A 25,587-nucleotide genomic window follows, 5' to 3' on the forward strand; every position below is an offset into this window, starting at 1 on the left:
ACTATCATGGGAGATTAATTATTTTGAAAATGAATAGCTGGTGCCTTAATTATTGTTGAATATTCAGCTTATTTTTTACTATTATTTACAATAATATAGTTTTTAGTTTAGTTTCCTTCCTTTAGTTTTTCAACAGTCTTGTGGTCCTGTACACAGAAAGAAATTGAGCGTATAATATGTAATTTTTCGAAGCAGGTATGGACCTGGTTCAAGTACCATCTATCATTGTTCCCAGCTGCATCAATGGATAGGGAAGTGCTACAATATGAAAGTGAGATGTTCTTTTTTTTTTGCCCTCGTCCACGATGCCTGATTTAAATTTCACTTTCTAATAGTTTAACAAAGAGATAGTCGTTACAAATAAAACCATAATATTTAAGTATTGTTAATTGATATTGGCCAGTGGGAAAATGAAAAGAATCTCCAGATACTATACGTTTATCTGTGGTTACTCTTTTTTGGTTTTCCTATGTTTTTGGACAGTATCAATGTGTAGATATACTATATTACTCATGCCAGTGTGTGTAAAGTTTCAAAACAAAGTCCCACATTTCCATGACAGGATTAGAATTGAAGACCTCAATAGGGGGAAATGAAACTTGAAATGGCGGTTTTACAAAGATGACCTAAATCCTTTTTCATCTGAATATGTTCCGACATTATAAAAAATGTTAAGTGTGACAAGTTTGCTGCTAAAGTTGAAGCCCATAGTTTTCTAGGAATTCTGCATGGGCTAACTTTTTTTGAAGTTTAGATGGGTTTAAGTAGCTGATTCTTGTGCGGTAAAAGTAACATGCAGTGAATTTAAACAACGCGTTAGGTAGGGCATTTTTAATTAAATCACAGGCTCACTTTCAGCTGCAATATCAAGCAGAGCCTCAAAGATAATGAAACTCACTCAAAAACATATTTTTTAAGGAATAATAAAGGTGAGAGTTGAAGGGAAACAGAAGTTTAGGGGGATAATTTTGAAGCTTTGGGTAAGGAAAATCATGGATGTTGGTGTAAAGTAAAACTGACCAAAACTGCAAGCCAGGGCTGCAGAACTCTTAAGATTCACAACATTGATGCTGGAATCTTGATCTAAACACAACGCTGGAATTCCCGCCACGTCTGATCCTGCTGACTTCCTCCACCAGTTTATCTTTCAGAATTCTAGTCTTATGCGGAGATCGGGGCAAATGGGGACATGGTCACAAATTGAGGAGATTAATACTAAGGCATTGGCAGATTGATGAGCAGCATTTGTTTCAATGTGGGAAAGGAGTGACGGAGCTTTTGGTCGGCTCAGGCTGCTGAACTCAGTGTGGCAAACTTTGCTGCAGTGATTCTTATTCCTGAAGCCCGAACAGTGATCCTTCATGAAATCATGTGTTTGATATTTGAATGTCAGAATTGCCACACACACACACACACTCGTTAAGGGCGGCTGTTAATTTGTGATAAGAAAAAATTGCAATTCTGTTAACACATGGAAAAACAAAGTAGAAATGTAACTTTGAAACAGTTTACCAAAATTTAACAGGTTAAATGAAACAAAATGTTATGTTTATAAGATAAGATCTGGTCATAAATAAGATCTGGAAAGTTAGTTAATTAACTAGATAATTTGATGTATGGGAGAGGGACACATTGAACCCTCGTTATAATTGACCATTGGTGGGGAGAGGGGGTGGGGGGCGAGGAGAATGGTGTCTGTTATTACCGATTGTCCACTCCAACTGAGTAAGGGGTGTAAATGTGTGCAGTAATTGAAAAACAGCCATTAAAATTGCACTGAACAAGACACACAATAAAACACTGCCGTTCTGTTGATGCTGTTTGTTGCGATACTGTCGAGCCGTGGCTACCACCAGTTACTGTACACATGGTATATCGTGTGCTAGCACCTCTATAAAGTTATAAACTAAACATTGTTAATATGAGGGTGGCACGCTGGTGCAGCGGTAGAGTTTCTGCCTTACACCTCCAGAGACCCGAGATTGAGCCTGACTACGGGGACTATCTGTATGGAGTTTTGTAAGTTTCCCGTGACCTGCGTGGGTTTTCTCCGGGAGCTCCGGTTTCCTCCCACACTCTAAAGACGTACAGGTTTGTAGGTTAATTGGCTTGGTATAATTGTCCCAAATGTGTGTAGGATAGTGTTAGTGTGCAGGGATCGCTGATCGGCATGGACTGAGTCGACCGAAGGGCCTGTTTCCACACTATCTCTAAACTAATCAAAAAACTAAAACAGTTACTGAAATTTAAAAAAATAATATTTATTAATTGCTCTTCTTATCGAGTCAACACATAAGATTAGAAGTTGTTCAGCCAGAGCTGAACACACATCTCTGCATCTGCACACAATGGTGTCTGTCTTGCGCTTCTTGTGTGTGGTGGTGGAAAGATTGGTGAAAACAGGACCGCGACGTGAACACTCTTTCCTTGACCCCATTTATTAAATAAATTAGGGGGTCAGGTCCTTAGGCAGCCAATCCAGCGTATAGTTCAACGATCTGCCAGAGACACCAACGAGACACCAACAAGAACAATATGCGTGCCGGCAACTTTTGTCCACAAGGCAAGCACTGGCTACTGTATCAAGTGTCCTATGTGTATTTTTTGACGTGTTAATATCTGTAAAAGCCGAACCCGTTTGTAACCCGGGATGCCCGTGTGGGCTACAAAAGGTGTAGAACTCATTTGCATCCCAATATAGTGGCGGGAGCAACACAAGGCTGCTGCTTGTTGCCTTTCCAACGGGACACTGGTAAAGTGAGGCAGTTGATCTCTGACCCAGTGCTCAGCCTTTGTTTCCGATATGATTGGACGCCTCAGTTGCAACAGATTTTGTCCACTACAACCAAATTCCGTTACAATCAAATAAAGAGGTCTGTAATGACTAGGGTAGACGGTAGGAAAATATCTGAAAGATCAAGGAATTCAGGGTTGAGGGGAACTATCACAGGAAAGTGGTTGAGGCCAATATAGATTGACCATTATCAGCTTTAATGGGAAGCAAGCTTGAGGGGCCTGGTGGCCTACTCCTGCTCCTTTTTCATGTGTTCTTGTGCATGTATGATAGTATAGTATGATAGCAAAATGTTTGTCTTGTGTTTACCTTCTGGTTTAGGGCCATTTAACACTGGTGACAGGATTAAAAAACGTGTAATAGTAGTTCATGAAATGTAAAGCTCTTTCAGACCAGGTACTTTATGATTAAAACAGAAAACGCTGGAAATGCATCTATGCTGTTCAGGCAGCATCTTTCGAGAGAAAGAATGAATGAGAGAAATAATCATTACTGTCCTATGATCAGGTGTGAGGCAAATTTCTTTTGAAGAGGCATTGCTTAGCTTGAACGCTCATTAAGAACATGATTCCATATTTTTATCCAACTTTTGTATCAGAAACTATTGAAACAGTTTTGTGAAAATGCAAAAATTGGTTGTCATAATGGCATTTTTACTTGGTGTGCTTAATTTTCACTACTCCTTTCTGATTTCATTATGTTTGTACCTTAGGCAGAGCAAAGGAGCAACCAGCTAGAGTTGATGCGGACATCATACCAAAAGTAGCAAAAATGACAGTATCTGGAAAACAAATAACAGGCTTCAATATACCAAGGTACCTTTCTTTATTCCCTCTCTTGTACTGTTTAAATGTGCTAAATCGCTGCTCTTGGAAGAGCAGATAACGTGTAGATATTTTAATAAAAATGAATGTTTTCGACATGAGTGTCGTGGGAAGTACAGCACAGCGATAGTTTGCAGAGATAAGTAGTGCTTATCTTGATTAGAGCGAGACTGTTTTTAAATCCGACCAGTCTTGCTGAAATAGTTAACATTTCACTTTTGTTTTTGCTAAAATGGTGTGGGAAGGGATATGTGTAGAAACGGACGAACATCTGAAAATGTACAGAATGTTGTCTGACCTTTTCTTAAAAAGGTAGAGAATAATCGTGCAGCAAAATGTCACAAAAATTCTTCTGAAAGAGAAGTACTCGTTTAAAGGCTAGGGGAGTAAGGGTGGGAGGGCACGGCAGAATATGAAAAGAACCAGAGTTCAAACTTTCTTGATGCAACTAAGTTATATTGTTAATAAAGTTTAATGTACTACAAAAATGTTATGAGCCTTAATGCTTTTTCATATCTGCAAGACCTATTTCAGTGTTTTTTTGAGGTATGGTAACCGATACTATGTCTTGGCTGCATGGCCAAAAGAAGTACCAGTTTTACTAAGCAGTTATGTGCATTTGAAACACAATGTAAAGATTCTGAATCATGAGTAATATTGAGAAACTGTTGTCTTTACCATCTTCCTAATTGAAGTTGATTTAGTGACCTCATTTTTTTTGTATTTAAAATGTGCAGATTGGTTGCCATGGGCACAGGTTACTCTGCATTTATAGTTATTGTGTAACTAAAGAATGAGTGTAAAACTCAGCATCAATTCAAGTCAATTCAAGGATAGTCCGAGGTTCCCCGATAAGGTAGACTGCAGTTCAGGACTGCTCTCTGGTAGCAGTAGGATGGATGGCAGCTATCATTGATTAGATTTTACGGGCTTTACCTTGCACTAAATATTATTCCATTATCATGTATCTGTACACTGTGAATGGCTCAATTGTAACCACGTATTGTCTTTCTGCCGGCTGGTTAGCACGGAGCAAAAGCTTTCCACTGTACCTCAGTACGCGTGACAATAAACTAAACTGAAACTGTATTTGTTTTTCATGTGCACAATTACAATGAGATACGGGTACAGTGAAAAGTATTGCATGCAACACCATTGCAGGCATATCGACTCAGACAATGCATTAATTATACAGAACTGGAAATAGAAGACAATCGCCATCGCCAGCCGGGGGCTTTGACTTTGACTCTGACATCGGGGGGGGTGGAGAGTGCAGTGGAAAACATAAGTTTTTTTTGGCCTTCCATCACAGCTATGTGATGGATGTTTTAAAATTTATGTTAAACATCATTGGTGGTGCAAAAGGTGATCTGTACTGTTCTGTGCTGAGGTAGGATTAGGTTTCTGCAAGGAAGTGTCAAGAATCTGATAGTTATAGGATAGCAGCTGTTCCTAAACCTGATTGTATGGGACTTCAAGCCTCTGTCGGGACTTCCTGCCCGATGGTATCAGCAAGGAAAGGGCATGTCCATATGGTGGGGATTCTTGAAGATAGATGCCGCCTTTTTAAGGCTGCATCTCAGAGAAATGCTTTTGATGGCGGGGAGGGCTATGTCTACCACTGTCTGCCTCCTCTTGCATTCCTGCAAAAAAGTAACAATGGTAAAGGAAGCTGGCCATTGTTAGCTGTTTGTTAGTTGAAAACGAGAAGTTAGTGTGAGGTGGGTGGGGTTGGGATAGAGAGAGGGAATGCCAGGGTTACTTGATGTTAGAGAAATCAATATTCATACTAATGTACTGCAAGCTGCCCAAGCGAAGTATTGCCTTGCTCTTCTTGGCCACCGGTATTATTGAATCCCTTCTAAAGCAAGTGGAAACTTTGGTCCTTAAGGCTGGTTCTCACGTTGTGAGTTGAGACAAGAGGTACCCCGAGTGAAAGACTTGTGGTTGTGTACGTGATTGCAAGTGTATGATCAAGAGTTTAACCGAGTTCCCACGGGTATGACAAGTTTGCCGTTTACTTCTCATTTCTGCGATGTTCCAAGTTCGTCTCCCGGGTTACTCTTGAGCCAATCCTGATTGAAGGTTTGTTTTAATAAGCAACAGTGTTATGTTTTAATAAGCAACAGTGTTAAAGAAGACCTCTCCATCCTGTGGCTTTGTTTTAAAGATATAATTCAGAGCGGCCGCATCTATTGATGTGACCTACAAAGGGAAAATGCGCACCATCCAGTGCCAGAGCAGTTATACTTATGATTTGTTTGAAACACACAGGTTTGATATGTTTTAATTGAATTTACTGCCATGTCTACACACTGCGGGGAGACGGGAGATTAAATCTTTGAATGTGGACGGATGTGCACATCAGATTGTTGTGAGACGGAGCTCAGGGTTCGCCTCCTGAGTTGCTTCGGTGCCCAGGCGTGAGTTGAGATGGAGAGAGGTTGGGGGGGGGGGGGGTCATTAATCTGTCTGGGGTGACATGGCTCTTGGGTTAGGCTGGGATCATTCTCTGCGGGATGATCTTAGTGCGGGAGACAAGTGCAGGATAGGTGTACTGACTGTGTGGGCAGAACTTTGGAAGTGATTGCCCACCAGTCTCAAAAGCCGCTGTGTCTCCCTGTCCCTGGGATAGTAGGGGGCGATCAAACAGCACAATACCCCCCTCCCCCTCCACGCCAACACGAAGGGCAACGATCCCAAGGCTTTAGCGTCAGAAACAGCGGGCAGGCGACAATCACCTGCCATTACGCGAGAGAGATCATGCACTGTTGTAGGTCTCCTTTGCACGTCGGTGTTTCTGTCTTTCTCCACTCATTGTTGGCCCTATCTATCACCACCCCCACCTACACCCCTCTGCTTCCCGGCCATGTGTGTGACCCCTTCCCTCCCCTCTCCAGCTCCCCGCCCATTGCACCGGTGCGGGGGCTTTGCACTGTTTCACGTCGACGATGCCAGCAGGTCGATGCCAGTCGCACCAGGGCAGTCGCTCCCTTCAGTTTCCCAGGGGGTCGGGACAGGACTGGAGTTTGGAGGGAAAGGTGGGTGGTGGGGGATGGGTGGGTTAGGTGAGCAGGAGAGTGGGGTTGTTTGCAGTTGCAGAGGGAGGGGGCAAGGGCGGTACAGTTCCCAGTCTCAGCTCCTGTCCAGGGGGGTGGCCGGAGACGTCAGGACCAACGGGACACCGACCCCCAGGCCCTCTTGCAAGAGTCGACAAGTTACACGAGTACCTGCCGTTAGCGCCACGAATCTCTAAGTTGCGTCCACGAGTTCCGTACGTTAATCGTACGTTATTACCACGGGTTTTAACTCGTGTTACCTCTTGTGTCAACTCACAATGTGAGAATCAGCTATTAGTATTGAAAGGTTGAAGATGTCCACAAAATCTCCAGCCAGTTGGTCATGAATGCCTGGGCTTTGGGGAGCCCCACTCTTCACTGCAGGTATGTGCTCGTTTTGATTCTGTCTGCTCTTGCAGCTGAACGGAGAAAAATATAATTTTTTTCCTGCTTGTGAATGGATCTTGAATAATTTGCGTATGAAACTGAGAAGTGGCAGTGGCAGTCTGGAATGGTTCTGAGAATAGGAAACTGATTGTGATCATTCCCCTTACCTCCAGGGCAAAGCAGAGTGGTACACAAGGATTGTATTTGAGGTAATGGATTTCACTGAAGATAAAAAGCTCAATTTGAATGCTGGCACTTTAAGTCGTAGAGTTTAGGGGCAATAGAGGTTACACTTTAGAGACATACAGCCCCTCGGCTCACCAAATCTGCGCCAACCAGCAATTACCCCGTACACTAGCACTATCCTGCACACTAGGGACAATTTACAATTAACAGAAGCCAATTAACCTACAAACCTGTACATCTTTGGAATGTGGGAGGAAACCAAAGCACACAGAGAAAACCGACACGGAGACAGGGAGAACGTGCAAACTCCGTAGTCAGGATTGAACTCAGGTTTCTGGCACTGTAAGGCAGCAACACTACTTCTGCGTCATTGTGCCGTTTAATAATAACATTTAATAAAAAGGTTAAAATTTGGTTTTGGTGTGTAATTAACAGCAGAGGGTTTGAAAACTTTGGATAGATTTTGTATTTGGCACCAGTTGAAATGCTTTGAGCTTGCAAAATGTGCAAGTGTGAACAAAACTCTTACAGGTTGGATGCGTTTTATTATTAAGAAAGGCAGGCATCTATATATAGCTATTATGATCTCTGAACATCTCAACATTTTACAGCAATGAAGCACTTTTCAAGTGTTGTTTTCCATATAATGCAGGATATGCTCAGCCAACGTGATTTCCAAACATGACACATTACATTTTACATGTTGTAAATTTCCATCAGTAAAAAGCAATTTACTGATAACCATGTAATCTATTTCGAGATATTAATTCCTAAAATATTGTCCAGATTAGAGGGAAACTTAGTCCACCTTCTTTGAAATAGTGTCATAGAACCTTTAGAAACAAGGATGCTGGTTTACAAAAGAAGACGCAGAGTGCTGGAGTAACTCAGCAGGTCTGGCAGCATCTCAGGAGAACATGGTGAAGTGATGTTTTGGAACGGGACCCTTCTTCAGTCTTGGAGATATTGTTGAATGTAATTAATGTGAATTTTGTTCACTATCACGGGTTAGGTTGGACTTGCTTTCCAGTCCTCAATGTGCATTACGTTTGAATGTGTTCTAGAACTAGAAATATGAGTGTATTTGGAAGTGTGTGGTACTAATGCTGTTTACTTCATTGGTTACAGCGCTAACACGGATGAGAATGACCATCTCCGAAAGGGTGCAGTGCCTAATGAAGTTTTTCCATCTGTAATGCCGGAGGCTTCACCTAAGCCAAATTCTGCATGTCCTGGTCCCTCTTTAACTGAAGAAGCAACAGCGGTTCAGACTCCAAGCAAAGTCTCTACCAAAACGAGACAGCAGCTTGATGTAAAAGCCGAGCTTGAGAAAAGGCAAGGGGGAAAACAGCTGCTTAATCTTGTTGTCATTGGTAAGGAATCGGACATGCAGTTTACTGCTGGAATAGTTGTTGGAATCTTTATTACAAATGAGAATGCACCTTATCAATAATTAGGTAGAAGGTTATTGTATTTAGCAATATTGTATTTAACTTTGGATACAGTTGGAGTGTTGAAGTTTGTTTCTTGAATTCCAAAAACAATATTTAAGATTACAGTGAGGCTGGAGGCAATTTGGTCTATTAAGCCTGTACCAGCTCCTTGCCTCATATTCTGCTTGGGCAGCATTTTACCCAATGGTATAAACGATGAATTCTTCAATTTTTAGTAACGAGCTAACCTCCATCCCTTCACCTGACTTCCCATTTTGCATCTCTTCTCTCCTTATCTCGTTCTCTCGCAGCCTCTTGTCATCTTAACCATCTCTGACTTTTGTCCACCCATCAACCAATCAAACCTCCCCCTCATTCACATCCACTTATTATTTGCCATGTTTTGTCCCTTCCACACCTCTATTCCAAGTTTCTCTCTTCAATCAGTCTGAAGAAGTGTCCCGACCAGAAATGTCAACTATCTATGTTCTCCAGCTGGACCCGCTCAGTTGCTTCAGCAACGTGTGTCTTTCCTTGCACAGTAATCTCTCAATTTTGTTCTGCTGCTCTGAAGTTATGCAAGATATTTTCTCTCAAGTGCCTAAGCTTATTCTTTCTGTCAAGATGTCTCACTTCCAAATTCTCTGTATTAATTAGTTTTTTTGCTGTTTGTCTGCCACTTCTGCGTGCCTGTCCATGCTCGGCACAGCGGTAGAGTTGCTGCCTGTCAACGCTTGTAGCTCCGGAGACCCAGGTTCGATCCTGACTGCAGGTGCTGTATGTATGGATGTTGTACATTCTCCCCGTGACCGTGCGGGTTTCTCCGAGATATTCAGTTTCCTCCCACACTCCAAAGATACATAGGTTTGTAGGTTAATTGGCTTGGTGTCAGTGTAAATTGTCCCTAGTGTGTATAGGATAGTGTTAATGTGCGGGGATCGCTGGTCGATGCAGACTCGGTTCGCCGAAGGGCCTGTTTCCACCCTGTATCTGTAAACTAAACTAATCATGCCCTCAATACTATTGATGCTACCACGATACTATTCAAGCATTAATGTACAGACAAAGAACACATGTATTAAAAGAATACTCATTAATGCAGAAGCTTACTGTAATTTGCAGAACATTCCATTTTGAATGCAAATTTGATTCAATAAATGTAACTCTTGGCTGTATCAGCAGTAATTTGGGAGTTCAATGTGCCAACTCCACAAGGCACATTATATTGTGGTGTCATCACAGGCTCACCAAGATGAGGTCCTTGAGTCATTTTTCTGCCCAGTCAGTCAGATTTGGGTTTTTCCTTTGGAATATCGGTTTAATTTTTAAAAATCTCTTGCATGTCTTCCAGACAGTGGGGACTAACATAAGATCTATATAAACAAACACAGTCATTCTGGAGTATAGCTCGCATAGAGTATAGCATCTTGCATAGTTTATTTGCAGTGACCCATGGTGAAGTTTTCACGCATAGAAGGTTCAGGAGCCTGAAATCTGCAACATCCAGGTTCAGGAACAGCTTCTTCCCCACAGTCTATTAAACACAATTTCAAACAAACTCTGAACTGTAACAGCCTATTGCACTTTATCTGTTTATTTATGTGTACATATATGGTCTACGGTATATAGACACACTGAACTGTTCTGTATTTATGCCTACAATACTCTGTTGTACTGCAGCAAGCAAGAGTTTCATTGTCCTATCTGGGACACATGACAATAAACCTCTCTTTTCTCTTGAAATACTGACTGTTAAACAGTCAGATTGAAAATACAGACATGTAATTGTTAATTTAGGAAGTACCATTCCTGCAACCAACACTATTGCAATAAGCTTGAATTGGGTCTGCCTTATCTTGATGCCAATGAATTGCCTACAAACCTCGATTTCTACAGATCACTGTCACAGCCAGAGGAAACTTTTTCCGTGTCATCCCACTTCCTAAATCCTGGGATGTCAGGACTTTCATATGAAGAAAGACTGGATAGACTCGGCTTGTACACGCTAGAATTTAGAAGATTGAGGGGGATCTTATAGAAACTTACAAAATTCTTAAAGGGTTGGACAGGCTAGATGCAGGAAGATTGTTCCCGATGTTGGGGAAGTCCAGAACAAGGAGTCACAGTTTAAGGATAAGGGGGAATTCTTTTAGGAGGATTTTATGAGGAAAACATTTTTCACACAAAGAATGGTGAATCTGTGGAATTCTCTGCCCCAGAAGGTAGTTGAGGCCAGTTCATTGGCTATGTTTAAGAGGGAGTTAGATGTGGCCCTTGTGGCTAAAGGGATCAGGGGGTATGGAGAGAAGGCAGGTACAGGATACTGAGTTGGATGATCAGCCATGATCATATTGAATGGCGGTGCAGGCTTGAAGGGCCGAATGGTCTACTCCTATTTTCTATGTTTCTATGTTTCTCCTTTGTTTTGTTGATAACTGTCAGTAGTGGCAATAAAAAGGATGGGGTTTTTTTCAAGTAAACAAATTTGCACGGGGAAAAAGATTCAGCAGAATTTTCTTGCACCTGGAACATTCCGTGCATGGATTGCATTCAGTCAATTTTACAGACATGTCCATGTAGAAAGTTACATTTGTTGTTACTTAAATAGTAATTTGCTTTTGCTAGTAATGGAAACTGATTCAAATGAAACTTATGGTTTCAGGTACTATTTTTGCATGTCTTCCTTTCACATTTACATTTAAGAAAAATATCCCTGTGTACAACACATCACTTTGTTTGTAGTGGTGTGTCTCTAGTAAATGTATATTGCTCACTCATTTAATCTTTTATCGAAGCAGAGATTTGCATTTACTAATTTTGAAGAAAACTTCAAGGATAATATTATGCAATCAAATTTGATACAGAAATGATTTATTTTGTTTAGTTTCATTTACTCTACCGTAGAATAGAATTAGATTCCGTAGATTTCAGCCCTCTATTCAGATTCAGATTCAGAAAACTTTATTGTCTGTCGTAACAGAAAATCTTCTTTGACGTGGCTCAACATATATGTAACTATTTCACTGAGAGAAATAAAGCCAAGCTCCCCTTCAGCAGATGTTGGGATTCCAAATTGACAATACAGTCATCCAATGCCCTTTGGTCCCACTTGTCCATGCTGACCAAGATGTCCCATCAGACTACCCCTATTAGCCCGCATTTGGCCCATATCCCTCTAAACCTCTCCTATCCAAGTACCTGTCCAAGCGGCTTTTAAATTTTGTCACATTACCTGCCTTAGCTACCTCCTCTGGCAGCTTGTTCCATGTACCTACCACTCACTGAGTGAAAGGTTTGTTATTAAATCTTGCCCCTCTCACCTTAAGCCTATGTCCTCTGATTTTTGATTCCCCTACCCTACGTGAAAGACTCATTCACCTTATCCATATCCCTGAAGATTTTATACACCTATATAAGATAACCCCTCAGCCTCCTGCATTTCAAGGAATAGTTCTAGCCTGCTGAGCGTCTCCCTAATGGGCCTTTTTAGGCAACTGCAGGAGACTTTGCAGTCACCACATGTTCATGGGTGGTTGCCGGGGAGTCGCCCTCATGGTCGTGAGGAGTTTCCACATTTTGTTGCGGCCTCATTATGGCCGCCGAGAATTTGTCAACATGTTGAAAAAATAGCGGCGACTGGAATAAAGTCGCCATGGAGATTAGCGAGAATTCTCGAGCCATAGGTGGGTCGCAAGGAGGTCCTAGTGGGCTGCCAGGAGGTTGAAGATTCTCGTAGGTTAGAGCCCGTGCTGACCGGTGAATTTCATTGGCTCATTGGGGGAGAAAAAAGGTAGGCAGTAGTTTTCAGAACCAAGGAACCGACCGGTAATGTTAAATGTCCTCCGAGCTTCACAACCGTGTATCTCTGGCTTCTTAAAAGTTGTCTCTACTCCTTCTCCCCCCTTTCCCCTCCTCTTTTAAAGGACTTACCGTACACTGAGTTTTAGTTGTCTTAATTACAACGCCAACCTTCCTGTTCATCGCGGTGTGGGCCTGTATCACCTTGGCTTTGCACCGTGGGAATTTTTTAGACTGCGCTCTCCCGCTTGCCCTGGCCCCCACCTTTGCGATGTGTGGGTGTGTGTTCCACTCTGGCAGTCGTCTTTCCAGTTCCCGGTTTTTCAGGCGACTGCCGGCAACTTGACAGTCGCCAGCAGTCCGCTGAAAAATCGCCTAAATGGGACAGGCCCATAAGGCTCAGCTCCTCGAGTCCTGGAAACTTCTTCGTAAATCTCATCTGCACTTTTTCCAGCTCAATGACATCTTTCTTATAACAGGGTAAAACCTAAACTGAAGCTCCAAAGCAGTAGTCTAAATGTAGCCTCACCGACGTCGTGTACAACTCTAAAATAACGTCCAAACTCCATCTCTGAGAGCAATCTTAATAACATCAAACGATGTGGGTTAAATCATATGGATAATAAGATGTAGGTTTGAACACAGATATATGGTGCAGTAACTGGTCTGATCTAGCATGGATGAGTTCATGACAATTGGTACATGACTGGTTAAGGAGATGAAAAGAATGGAGTTTAAGAGGGAACTGCAGATGCTGGAGAATCGAAGGTTACACAAAAAAGCTGGAGAAACTCAGCGGGTGCAGCAGCATCTATGGAGCGAAGGAAATAGGCAACGTTTCGGGCCGAAACCCTTCTTCAGACTGATCGGGGGCGGGGGTGGGTGGGGACAAGAAAGGGAAAAGGAGGAGTAGCCAGAAGGCTGGGGGATGGGAGGAGACAGCAGGGGGGCTGAGGAAGGGGAGGAGACAGCAAGGACTAACAAAATTGGGAGAATTCGATGTTCATGCCCCCGGGGTGCAGACTCCCCAAACGGAATATGAGGTGCTGTTCCTCCAATTTCCGGTGCTGCTCGCTGTGGCCATGGAGGAGACCCAGGACAGAGAGGTCGGAGGCGGAGTGGGAGGGGGAGTTGAAGTGCTGAGCCACCGGGAGGTCAGCTTGGTTATTGCGGACCGAAGGTGTTCGGCGAAACGATCGCCCAACCTCCGCTTGGTCTCACCGATATAGATCTGCTGACATCTAGAGCAGCGGACGCAATAGATGAGGTTGGAAGAGATGCAGGTAAACCTCTGTCGCACCTGGAACGATTGCTTGGGTCCTTGAACGGAGTCGAGGGGGGAGGTATGGATGTTGTTTCATGGATTATTCTTATCAGCTAAATTTGAAACCTACAAATTGCTCCATTTTTCATTTTCATGTAATTTGCAAAATGTGAGTACAATTAGTTGCCTTTAGCAATGCAAAACATTTAATTTGTTGAAAATAAAAACAATTCATAAATTCAATCATAAATGTTTTCCAACCCAGGTCATGTAGATGCTGGCAAAAGTACTTTAATGGGCCATGTACTCTATCTTCTGGGAAATGTAAACAAACGTGTCATGCACAAATATGAACAAGAATCAAAAAAAGCAGGAAAAGCCTCATTTGCCTTTGCTTGGGTTCTGGATGAGACAGGCGAAGAAAGGGAAAGGTAAATATATTTTTCACACGGAAAAAAAACCTTTTATAAAATATGCATTTTTCAGACCACTTTGTATTAACTATGCATTTTCAAAGGATATTTGGCTGCAAGTAACAAACCTTCACTGTTTTTGCATCTGTAACCATTACCATTTTCATTATTTAGTCTCTCTTGGTCTCCCCCATCAGACATATTCTCTTTGTTCTTATCACTCCATCCCCTTTTATCCAACTGTAAAACATTTTCCAATTCTGATGCAAGGTCATCAACCTGAGATGTCAACTGCTTCTGTTTCCATGGATATTCCCGTACCTACATTTTTGTTTTGTATTTCTCACAGAATAAAACAGGATGAATACTATGACATTGTAGGTCTTGGATGATATTTTCTACCAACATATTTTTGGAATATGTTTTAAGTCTTATTAGTGTTATAAACATAAGATCTTGATATAATCTCAGTTGTTCTGAAAACATTGAACCTAGTTTTTTAGGCTCTACTAATTAATACACCTGAAGCAATTAGAACAAAATAAGATTCAGTTTGGACCAGTAAAATGTTATGGCCCAGAGCATTGGCATAGATCATGAATTAAGACTCTGTCCCCTGATTTGCTTAGCTGCTAATTCCAGTTGTTTAATAGTTGCAGATTCCCATAACCTGCACTAATTCCATTCAAAAGGGCACAAAGTAAATCAGACCAAGGTATGTTGAAATTGAATATGTGGGAAGGAACTGCAGATGCTGGTTTACACCAAAGATAGACGCAAAATGCTGCAGTAACTCAGCGGCTCTGGCAACATCTCTGGAGAAAAGAAATAGGTGATGTGTCGTGTTGAGATGAAGTCTGTAAAAGGGTCACGACCAAAAACATCACCTATTCCTTTTCTCCAGAGATGTTGACCGTTGAGTTACTGTAGCAAGGTACCCAAATGAGCATGAGTTTGTAAATATCAGTAAAAATGTAAATGTCCTTGTTTTATCGCTATTTTAGTTCAGTCAGTTTTTTAAAAATTTGCACATACCATATTTCCCGGCAATGAAGACGCACCTGCGTTGAAGACACAACCCCAATTAAAGTTGCTAAATTTTGAAAAAAGGATGGCGGGACAGGATCGAGGGTTTGGTTTAGTCCAGGGGTCGGCAACATCGCCTGCATGCCCTGGGATTGGCTGCAGTTTCCAAAACCCCTTGATTCCCCGGGTCTAACTGCAGTTCCCAGATCGCCAGCCCCGGGACTGGCTGTAGCACCAGATTGCCTGCCCCGGGACTAGTAAAGAGAGAGAGAGAGAGCCCGGGACGGAGCAGCCCGCCTTCCGCCCAGTAGCTACCCGCCAACCGCCACTTCCACCAGTTGCGCCTGTGCCGATGGACACCATGGCTGGCTGGCGGGCCGGCCGGTAGAAGGCGCTGAGGTGGCGGCTGGTTCCGCTGTCTTGTCCCGGCGGCCACTTGCAGCCACCTGAGCTAGTTCCCTCCATGGCCACAATCCGGTGGCTCCGCGCCCGTTTCTGTGAGTTGAGTGAGTTGCTGACATGATCCCCGACCTCCTCCTTCCCAATGCTCCTGCCCTCCCCACAACTTTACCCCTGGTGGCCCAGCCAATTTGTGCAGCCCAGGCCGTGCTGACCCGGGCCAGACTCCCCACACGCTGTGAAAGGAACGCTGTCCTTTTACAGCCGTTTCCCACTTGACAGCCGCTTCCCATCAGCTGCCAGCAATGAGGGATAGACTTGGCTATATCTCAGTACAGCAACATCGTTCTTGATGTTGAGGGATAGCCAAGTCTATTTTTACTGTCTAATAACCTAACCTTCGGTCTCCAAGAAGCAGGTAAATTTCCGTGCCTTATTTTTGGGTAAAAAATAGCGTCTTCATTGTTGGGAAATACGGTAGCTTAAGACATTTGTCTTACCATACTAAACATAGGCATTGAATGGAGAATTTTATCTTGTTCCCATCAAGTTCAGTATTGAAATTTGATTGTGCTGAAGAGTCAGAGCCAATCGTCCTTATGTATTATCAGTCTCATTCCTAGGGGCATGAATCCACAATACAATACTGGTGCCAATCAGTAACAAATTCACAATCTCAATCAGAGAAGTCGCAGTGCAACCTGTGCTGAAATACAAACTGGTGCAGTTGTGGGTTATGTTCTGGGGTTGTAGTTGAGAGCAGTTATGACACCTGTAAGTATTGCACAAGAATACAATGCCATCCTCCCCATACACCTTGCAACATAGCATTAGATAAAAGGTGTACATCGTGATGCATTGTATAGCATTTCAACATTTAAAGATTGTTTTTAAATGACATTTTTGTGAATTTTAGAGGTGTAACAATGGATGTAGGAATGACAAAGTTTGAAACAAAGACGAAAGTGATCACTTTAATGGATGCACCAGGTCACAAAGACTTCATTCCAAATATGATTACAGGTGCTGCACAGGTAAGCAAAAGTATCTGGTCATACTTTTAGCCTGCTGCCATCCATTAAGTTTATATTAAAACTTGCACTGATTTTTTAAAGTTTATATTTGATTTAACCCTTCAAAATCCCAGATTGTTTTTTTCTAAAGCTCTTAAGTATTTATAGATTGTTTGCCCTTGCTTGCAACGGAAATTAAATTTATCTTTTTTGATCAAATGATTCCTGTGCTGCTCTGGGGTTTTTTTGCCAAATTAATTCCATGTGATCACAGATTTCTGTCTGTTAAGCTGCCATGTTTGGACCAATGATCCAAAGTGCTCATGTTGCTCTCTCCTATGGGTGGCATAGATAGGGTAAACAATCAGACCATTTCTCCCCAGGGTGAAAATGTCCAACACTCGAGGCCTTAGCCATAGGATGAGATGGGGAAAATTTAATCGAGATGAGTGGGGTAAAGCTTCTTTTTTACTCAGTCATAACCAAGGTCCTTTGCTTTTGGTAAAACTGTGCTAGCTTACACACTTGCTGCTTTGACGGAACATCGCATTTCTGGGCTCACTTCCTTGATGACTTGCAGCATATTCTGTTTGATTAACTTTCCCTGTGAGGAGAGTTTGGCCCTCACTACTGTCAGCTGAGACACTCAGTAATTGGCATTAGCTGAGGCAATGTTTTCACCTAATTATCTTTTCAAGAGATTGTGCTGGCCTGCAAGGGATTTTTTTAAACTATTCAGATTTTATCCCATATAATTGGAGAACCTGTGTTAGTGTTTTGTCACATAATGTCTTCTACTGTCATATTGCTCGTACACTGCAATGTTTTTTTGGCATTTTGGGCAAATGTTTTTATCAATAACAAGGGACATGTAAATATTATTTCTAACTAAAATGGCAAACTTTTGCATGATGTGAGAGTGGGAGAGGGAGAGGGAGAACGTATTAAATGAGCATGGGAGAAGGCGGCCTGGGAAATGCAAAAGAAGCTTGGGAAAAGGCCCAAGAAGCTTTGGAGAGTAAGAGAGAGCGACCTAGTGAGTGTAAAGGGAGGCAGCAGAGATCTGGAAGTATAAGTGAACGTGGTAAATTGACCCTTTGAACATGGGCATTTCTGATGGAGAAAGATGGTGACTGCACATTCAGATTTATACCCATTTTCTCCAGTATGAAAAATAATTCTCTACTAAATAACTTAAACTCGTATTTTCTTTTATGTCAAGGAATGTCCTAGATTAACTACTTTCATTCATTACAATATTTCAATATCTCACACTTCCTTTACAGGCTGCGTTGTAATGTTGCAATACAGAGATACATAGGTTTTATTTATGAATAAATAAATTCTAATATTTATTTCCATCATCGTTTGCAATATTGAGTGAGGATCTTGTGCCATGCTGTGAGGGTGCCATTGGCCAATGAAGCAAATTATTTTGAACCCCATTGCACACCTTGGGACTCGCTACCTCTGTTTAAGATGTTTAAGATGATTCAAAATATACTTCAATGATACACTTGCTTTCTTTAGCAAAAGCAACACTAAATCTGCCTAGTAGAAACAAGGAACGACAGGTGCTTGTTCACAAAAGAAGACAAAAAGTGCCGGAGTAACTCAGCAGTCAGGCAGTATCACTGGCGAACATAGATAGCTGACACCTGCAGTCGGGAGCCTTCTGCAGACTAAATCCACTAAATCTACCCAGATGGGTATAATTTTCATCTACTTTATAAAATGTATGTCAAAATACAGATTTATTATTTTCTGTTCATACAGGTTTGTAGATTGATTGGCTTCGTAAAGGTTATAAATTGTCTCTAATGTGTAGGATAGTGCTAGTGTATGGGAATCGCTGGTCGGTGCAGACAGGGTGGACCAAAGGACCTATTTCTGCTCTGCATCTCCAAACTAAACTAAACTAAACTAAACTAATGTTTTGTTAACTGCAAAATTAAAAGTATTTAAAAGCTGTTATAAAGGTTCAAAGATCTTTTATTGTCACATGTACCAATTAAAGGTACAGTGATGTACGAATGTCCATACAGCCATACTAAAAATAAACAACAAGACACACAACTACATAAAAGTTAACATAAACATCCACCACAGCAGATTCCCCACATTCCTCACTGTGATGGAAGGCAATGAAGTCCAATCTCTTCCTCTTTATTCTCCCGTGGTCGGGGCAGTCAAACCATCCATTGGGGCGATCGAAGCTCCCGTAGCCAGCGGTCAAAGCCCCCGCGTCGGGCTGATCAAAGCCCCCTCATTGGGGCGATCAAAGATCCCGCGTCGGGGAGGTCGAAGCTCCTGCGGCTTGGAGTTCCCAAAGTCGGTCTCTAACCAGAGACCGTGAGGTCGCCAATGTTAAAGTCTGCAGGCACCCGCGATTGGAGCCCCAAAGTCGATCCCTGACAGGAATCACGAGCTCCGTGATGCTAAGTAGGCTCCTGTGGTGGAGCTCTTGAAGTTGGTATCCAGCAAAGGCCGGCAACTCCTTCATGTTTGGCCGCAGTGCGGACGGAGATACGATACGGAATCTCCGTTGTGGTAAGTGATTAGAAAAAGTTTTCCCCAACTTAAACGTTAAATTATTAAAAAATGTACATTTAGCTGTTAAGATTGTAAATACATTATCTTGTGAATTTTGCAGAGACTTTGTAATTTCTTTTTTGTCTCCGTTTTCTAGGCTGATGTTGCAATCCTAGTGGTAGATGCAAGCCGTGGAGAATTTGAGGCTGGATTTGAGGCTGGTGGGCAGACAAGAGAACATGCGTTGCTAGTTCGCTCTCTTGGTGTTACACAGTTGGCTGTTGCTGTTAATAAAATGGATCAGGTAACTTTAATGAGTCGACGTCTAGCACATTATCTCGGTTCGGTTTATACCACAGTTTCCTGTATCTCATGAGAAAATGGTTACGTCGCCCAACTGTGACAATCTTTGGTTGATTTTTGCAGGTGAATTGGCAACCTGAAAGATTTAAAGAGATTTCTAACAAACTTGGGCAATTTTTGAAGCAAGCAGGTTTCAAAGTAAGTAATAAGATTGCCATATTGATTTATTTTTTTCTCTCTCAGACTGAAGAAGGGTCTCGACCCGAAACGTTGCCTATTCCTTCGCTCCATAGATGCTGCCTCACCCGCTGAGTTTCTCCAGCATTTTTGTCTACAGCCAATTCCATTTGCTCATTTTGAATAAAGAAATGGTTGGCAGTGCATGAAGCAGATGAGGCAGGGTGGCCAGATGACAACACACTTGTTGCAGTAAAGGCTTCTGTTCAATATTAGCTGCACCTTTATCTAAGCAGAACTAATACAGTTACAACAGGGGCATCTAACTGACAAAGTGGAAAATTGCCCTGATATGTTCTGCTCACTAAAGCCACGACAGATCCAATGTGGCAAATGGGCCTATCAGTCTATTGTCAATCATCTGAAAAATGTCAATAATTCTGCCAAGTGCCACTTATACTCCTACTCCCAGTTTAGATTGTGGCAGAACCTCTCCAAACCAGACCTCATCACAATCTTGGTCCAAGCATGTACACTGTCCATGCTAGTAGACGCAAAATCTAGGAACCCCTTATCTTGTAGCACTATGGACGTACCTATACCTCAGAGACTGCAGTAACCCACATACGTTTAGTACGGCAATTTGGGATGGGCAGTAGCTACAGTGATGTCCACCTTCCATGAAGGAATAAAAAAAATTGCTTGGAATAACATTATGACATTTATTTCTCCCCCTTGTTTGAATATTAGCATTTTTTTAGAATTAAAAATGATTTTATTTAGGTGCTCAAAGAAAGAAAATAATTAGTGTTTTATAAAAATACCTGAATAGGAATGAATATTTTTGTTAATGTTTGTAGGTATTTCAGTTTTTCTCATTCCATCAGAATAGTTATAAGTAAAACAATTTCTTTAACTTGTTTAACTTGTAATTAAATCATAGTATGTTTTTTGAGTGCTAATTCTTCCATACGTTTTTTTGAAAAAGAAAGATGGTATGTTGAACTCTAGTAATTAACGTCTGTACTTCTGTATCTATCAGGATTCTGATGTTGCTTACGTCCCCACAGCTGGACTGACTGGCGAGAATCTAACCACCAGAAGTCAAGTCCCTGGGCTCAGAACCTGGTACAATGGACCTTGCCTGTTGGAACAGATTGGTCAGTATTATGTGATACTGTGACTACATTTATACCTACATCCTCGTTTAACTATAATAAAATTACTTTGATAATCATGATCATTTTAGTGGAATAATTTCATTACTACATTTAATTCACTATTTTTTTCTTTTAGATTGTTTTAAGTCACCTCAAAGACCGGTAGAAAAACCATTTAGATTGTGTGTGTCGGATGTTTTTAAAGGTATGTATTTAAAAAAATAATAGATTGTTCTTCCTGGTTATCTTTCGATCTAGTACCACTTTATTTGATGATGCAAGGTCAAAAGATTTAAATTTGCATGTTTCTTTGTTATTAGCTAGTTTGATTAATAAGGGCAGAGTGATCATTCCATATGTATAGTGAGAAGCCTAGGTCTGAAAATTGTCTTAAATTTTAGCAAAGGCAGTTGTGAAGGTATTTAGACACAGTTGACTAAAGTGGCACAGAGAAATAGATTCAAACGAGATTGCAGATACAAGGAGATATTTTAATAATTCTCAAAAAAAATGTATTTCATGGGAAAATTTTTTTTATGAATTATTCATAAATGGCCTTCTGTGTCTGACTGAAAATTAAGATGATATAAAATCCAATGATAGGTTACATCATTGAATGTAGTACTTTGCAGATTCAGTCGAATGCTATGTAAAAGGTGTTCCTCATTTCACTCCAAATTCTCTTTATTGAACACCTGTGATCTTTACATTAGCATTTAATTCCCTCGTCCATCTATTAATGATTTGGATGAGGGAATTGAATGCAATATCTCGAAGTTTGCGGATGACACGAAGCTGGGGGGCATTGTTAGCTGTGTGGAGGATGCTAGGAGACTGCAAGGTGACTTGGATAGGCTGGGTGAGTGGGCAAATGCATGGCAGATGCAGTATAATGTGGATAAATGTGAGGTTATCCACTTTGATGGCAAAAACAGGAAAGTAGACTATTATCTGAATGGTGGCCGATTAGGAAAGGGGGAGATGCAACGAGACCTAGGTGTCATGGTACACCAGTCATTAAAAGTAGGCATGCAGGTGCAGCAGGCAGTGAAGAAGGCGAATGATATGTTAACATTCATAGCAAAAGGATTTGAGTATAGGAGCAGGGAGGTTCTACTGCAGTTGTACGGGGTCTTGGTGAGACCACACCTGGAGTATTGCATACAGTTTTGGTCTCTTAATCTGAGGAAAGACATTCTTGCCATAGAGGGAGTACTGAGAAGGTTCACCAGACTGATTCCTGGGATGTCAGAACTTTCATATGAAGAAAGACTGGATAGACTCGGTTTGTACTCGCTAGAATTTAGATGATTGAGGGGGGATCTTATAGAAACGTACAAAATTCTTAAGGGGTTGGACAGGCTAGATGCAGGAAAATTGTTCCCGATGTTGGGGAAGTCTAGAATAAGGGGTCACAGTTTAAGGATAAGGGGGAAATCTTTTAGGACCGAGATGAGGAAAACATTTTTCACACAGAGAGTGGTGAATCTCTGGAATTCTCTGCCACAGAAGGTAGTTGAGGCCAGTTCATTGACTATATTTAAGAGGGAGTTAGATGTGGCCCTTGTGGCTAAAGGGATCAGGGGGTATGGAGTGAAGGCAGGTACAGGATACTGAGTTGGATGATCAGCCATGATCATATTGAATGGCGGTGCAGGCTCGAAGGGCCGAATGGCCTACTGCACCCTATTAGTTCTTGACCCTCCAGCAAAGTGAACCTCCTCCCACTGTCCACATCGTTGAAGCCCCGAATTTTCATTCCTCTAATTTTATATACACCTATCAAATCTCTTAGGTAGACACAAAATGCTGGAGTAACTCAGTAACTCAATGGGTGACGTTTCAGGCCAAGACCCTTCTTCAGATCTGTTAGTTTAGTTTATTATCATGGGTACCGAGGTACAGTGAAAAGCTTTTAAAAAGTCTCTATCTCTTTAAATCTTTATCCTCATAATTGTAGTCCCCCCACCCCTGGAACAAAGATTGTAATTTTTTTTTTTGGATCCTTTCTAATGCTTTCATATCCTTCCTACATAGTGGCAATCAGAATTGAACACACTGCTTCAATTGTGATCAGACTGGTATTTTAATATGACCTCCCCATTTTTTATTCGTCGCTTCTGTTGATAAAACATAAAATTCTTAAATTGCCCTACTTCTTTAAGTGATTTGTGCTCCCATCCCCAGGGGTCACACTGCTCCTCAACTTTTGTCAAGATGAGTATCCCTTTTCATTGTATGGACTCTCTTCATTCTCCTTACTGAAATAAATCACTTCCCATTTCTCCACATTATATTTCATCTGTCGTGCATCTAACCTTTCCACCATTCATTCATTCATCATCGTTGAAAACATTAGCGATGCAGTGGTGCTAGTTTCCAATGGGAACGGTGACAGACGCACCACAAATCTCTGTCTTCCAGTTCCCGCGGTCTCCCGCCATTGGAAGAGTAGGATTTTGGTGTGTGTGCTTTATCATTATTCCTTACAATGATATGTACGACAGTGATTGCAACTTCTACTGAAGTGTGGATGGCCGTTGGCTCGCTAGAAGCTCATCCGCCCTTTGACAGGTCTTGTTTTTCGTCCTGCTGGGGATCCACAGCTCCCTCCTCACCTGGCAAACCAGGTGGGAGACGGCTTAGTCGCCGACTATCTGACCATGAACTACCCTTCCACCAGCCTATTGATATTTTTCTGCAGTTCACACAATACTGCCAGTCTTATGCTGTATGCAAATTTTCAATTGTAGCTTGCATTAGAAGTTGAGGGGCTTACAGTACAAAAAGCAAAGGCCCAACATCAACTATTTTATCGCCTCGATTCACTTTACTGCAGTCCAAAACCAATCATGCACTGCAGCCTACTTCATCTGTAAAAGTCAAATTGCAGGAGGAGGCCATTCAGCCCTTCGAGCCAGCACTGCCATTCATTGTGATCATGGCTGATCATCCCGTATCAATAACCAGTGCCTGCCTTCTCCCCATATCCCTTGACTCCACTAGCCCCTAGTGCTCTATCTAACTCTCTCTTAAATCCATCCAGTGATTTGGCCTCCACTGCCCTCTGTGGCAGGGAATTCCATAAATTCACAACTCTCTGGGTGAAAATGTTTTTTCTCACCTCAGTCTTAAATGACCTCCCCTTTATTCTAAGACTGTGGCCCCTGGTTCTGGACTCGCCCAACATTGGGAGCATTTTTCCTGCAACATGTGTTTCATCCTTACTGATAAGCCAGCATGTGCCACCTTGTGTAAAGCCTTTTGGAAGCCCATGCATGAGCCTCACATGAACTGCATTACTTCATCAATTCTGTCTGTTATCTCAGTAATATGTTGTATCATCAGTTAAATGTGATTTGCCCGTACAAAATTATCTTGTCTTTCTTTAATTTATCAATTTTCTGCCAATAATTTTTATTCCTGTCCCAGATCAATGTTTATAAAAGCTATCCCAGTATGACGATTGAACTGACCAGCATGTAGTCGCAGGGCGTTTTCTTACTCTCTTTTTCGACAAGGGAGTAACTTTCACTATGCTCCTGTACCCAAATGCACCTCTCATATCTAAAGAGCATCGGAAGATTATGGTCTGTGCTCTTGTGGTTTCGTCACAGGTTCTCTTCAAATACTAGGATGCCCCATGTCTGGTAAAGGCAACTTACCTACATAAAAATTAAATAGCTTTAAAAAAATTATTAATGTACCTAGTGTCTCAACCATTCCTTTCCTTCGCTGGTATTTTTGATGCACTGCACCTTACAAAGTGCTCAGTTAGGTCGCTGCCCTCAGCATTATGTAGTAGTTCTAGTTTTGTCGTTGATTAGCCCGATAGAATAATGAGAGGGGGTCTTATTGAAACATATAAGATTATTAAGGGTTTGGACACACTAGAGGCAGGAAACATGTTTCCGATGTTTGGGGAGTTCAGAACCAGGGGCCACAGTTTAAGAATAAGGGATAAGCCATTTAGAATGGAGACGAGGAAACACTTTTTCTCACAGAGAGTTGTGAGTGTGTGGAATTCCCTGCCTCAGATGGCGGTGGAGGTCGGTTCTCTGGATACTTTCAAGAGAGAGCTAGATAGGGCTCTTAATGAAAGCGGAGTCAGGGGATATGGGGAAAAGGCAGGAATGGGGTACTGATTGGGGATGATCAGCCATGATCGCATTGAATGGCGATGTTGGCTCGAGTGGCCTACTCCTGCACCTATTGTCTATTGCTTAATGTTTCACTTTGTGTAGAGCTATACAGCATGGAAACAAGCCCTTCAGCCCAACTTGTTCATGCCGACCAAGATGCACCATCTGTACGAGTCCCACCTGCCCGCGTTTGGCCCATATCCCTCTAAACTTTTCCAATCCAAATTTTTTTTTTAATGTTGTTATAGAACCTGCCTCAACTATCTCCTCTGCCAGCTTGTTCCATATACCCATAATTAATTACCATTCATGTTATCAGCTAATCTTTTCCTGTGTTCTCACTTCTCTTTTTATTATTTTGTAATCAGCCTGGTTCCAGATGGTATTTGCAACCTCATTCTTGTCATATACTGCCTTCGTGTCAAAGATTAGAATGCATAGCTTTAAAGAAAATATCAAAGAGGGCATAGCTTTGAGGTAAGAAGGGCAAAGTTTAAAGGAGTTGTGTAGGGCAGGCTTTTTACATAGGCACGTGGATATGCAGAGAATGAATGGAAGGATATGGATTATGTGCATTCAGAGGATATGAGTTTAATTTAGCACCATGTTCAGCATAGACATTGTGGACAAAGGGCCTGTTACATAGCTGTACTGTTTTATGTTCTAGGTTTAATATA

General features: G+C 41.8%; 1 protein-coding gene across 5 annotated transcripts in view; it reads left to right on the plus strand.

Moving 5' to 3' along the window:
* Positions 1 to 25,587, plus strand: part of hbs1l (HBS1-like translational GTPase) — a 143,297-nt gene that overhangs the window by 92,911 nt on the left and 24,799 nt on the right. For all 5 annotated transcript variants that reach the window (XM_055635958.1, XM_055635959.1, XM_055635960.1 and 2 more), the window contains 8 exons: positions 3,507 to 3,609; positions 8,379 to 8,623; positions 14,011 to 14,176; positions 16,500 to 16,617; positions 19,286 to 19,432; positions 19,555 to 19,629; positions 20,651 to 20,768; positions 20,905 to 20,973. In XM_055635958.1, the coding sequence (XP_055491933.1) occupies positions 3,507 to 3,609; positions 8,379 to 8,623; positions 14,011 to 14,176; positions 16,500 to 16,617; positions 19,286 to 19,432; positions 19,555 to 19,629; positions 20,651 to 20,768; positions 20,905 to 20,973 (1,041 nt within the window). The remainder of the gene's footprint in view (positions 1 to 3,506; positions 3,610 to 8,378; positions 8,624 to 14,010; positions 14,177 to 16,499; positions 16,618 to 19,285; positions 19,433 to 19,554; positions 19,630 to 20,650; positions 20,769 to 20,904; positions 20,974 to 25,587) is intronic.

This window comes from Leucoraja erinacea, chromosome 5 (assembly GCF_028641065.1).
Source record: "Leucoraja erinacea ecotype New England chromosome 5, Leri_hhj_1, whole genome shotgun sequence".
Classification (NCBI taxonomy): domain Eukaryota; kingdom Metazoa; phylum Chordata; class Chondrichthyes; order Rajiformes; family Rajidae; genus Leucoraja; species Leucoraja erinaceus.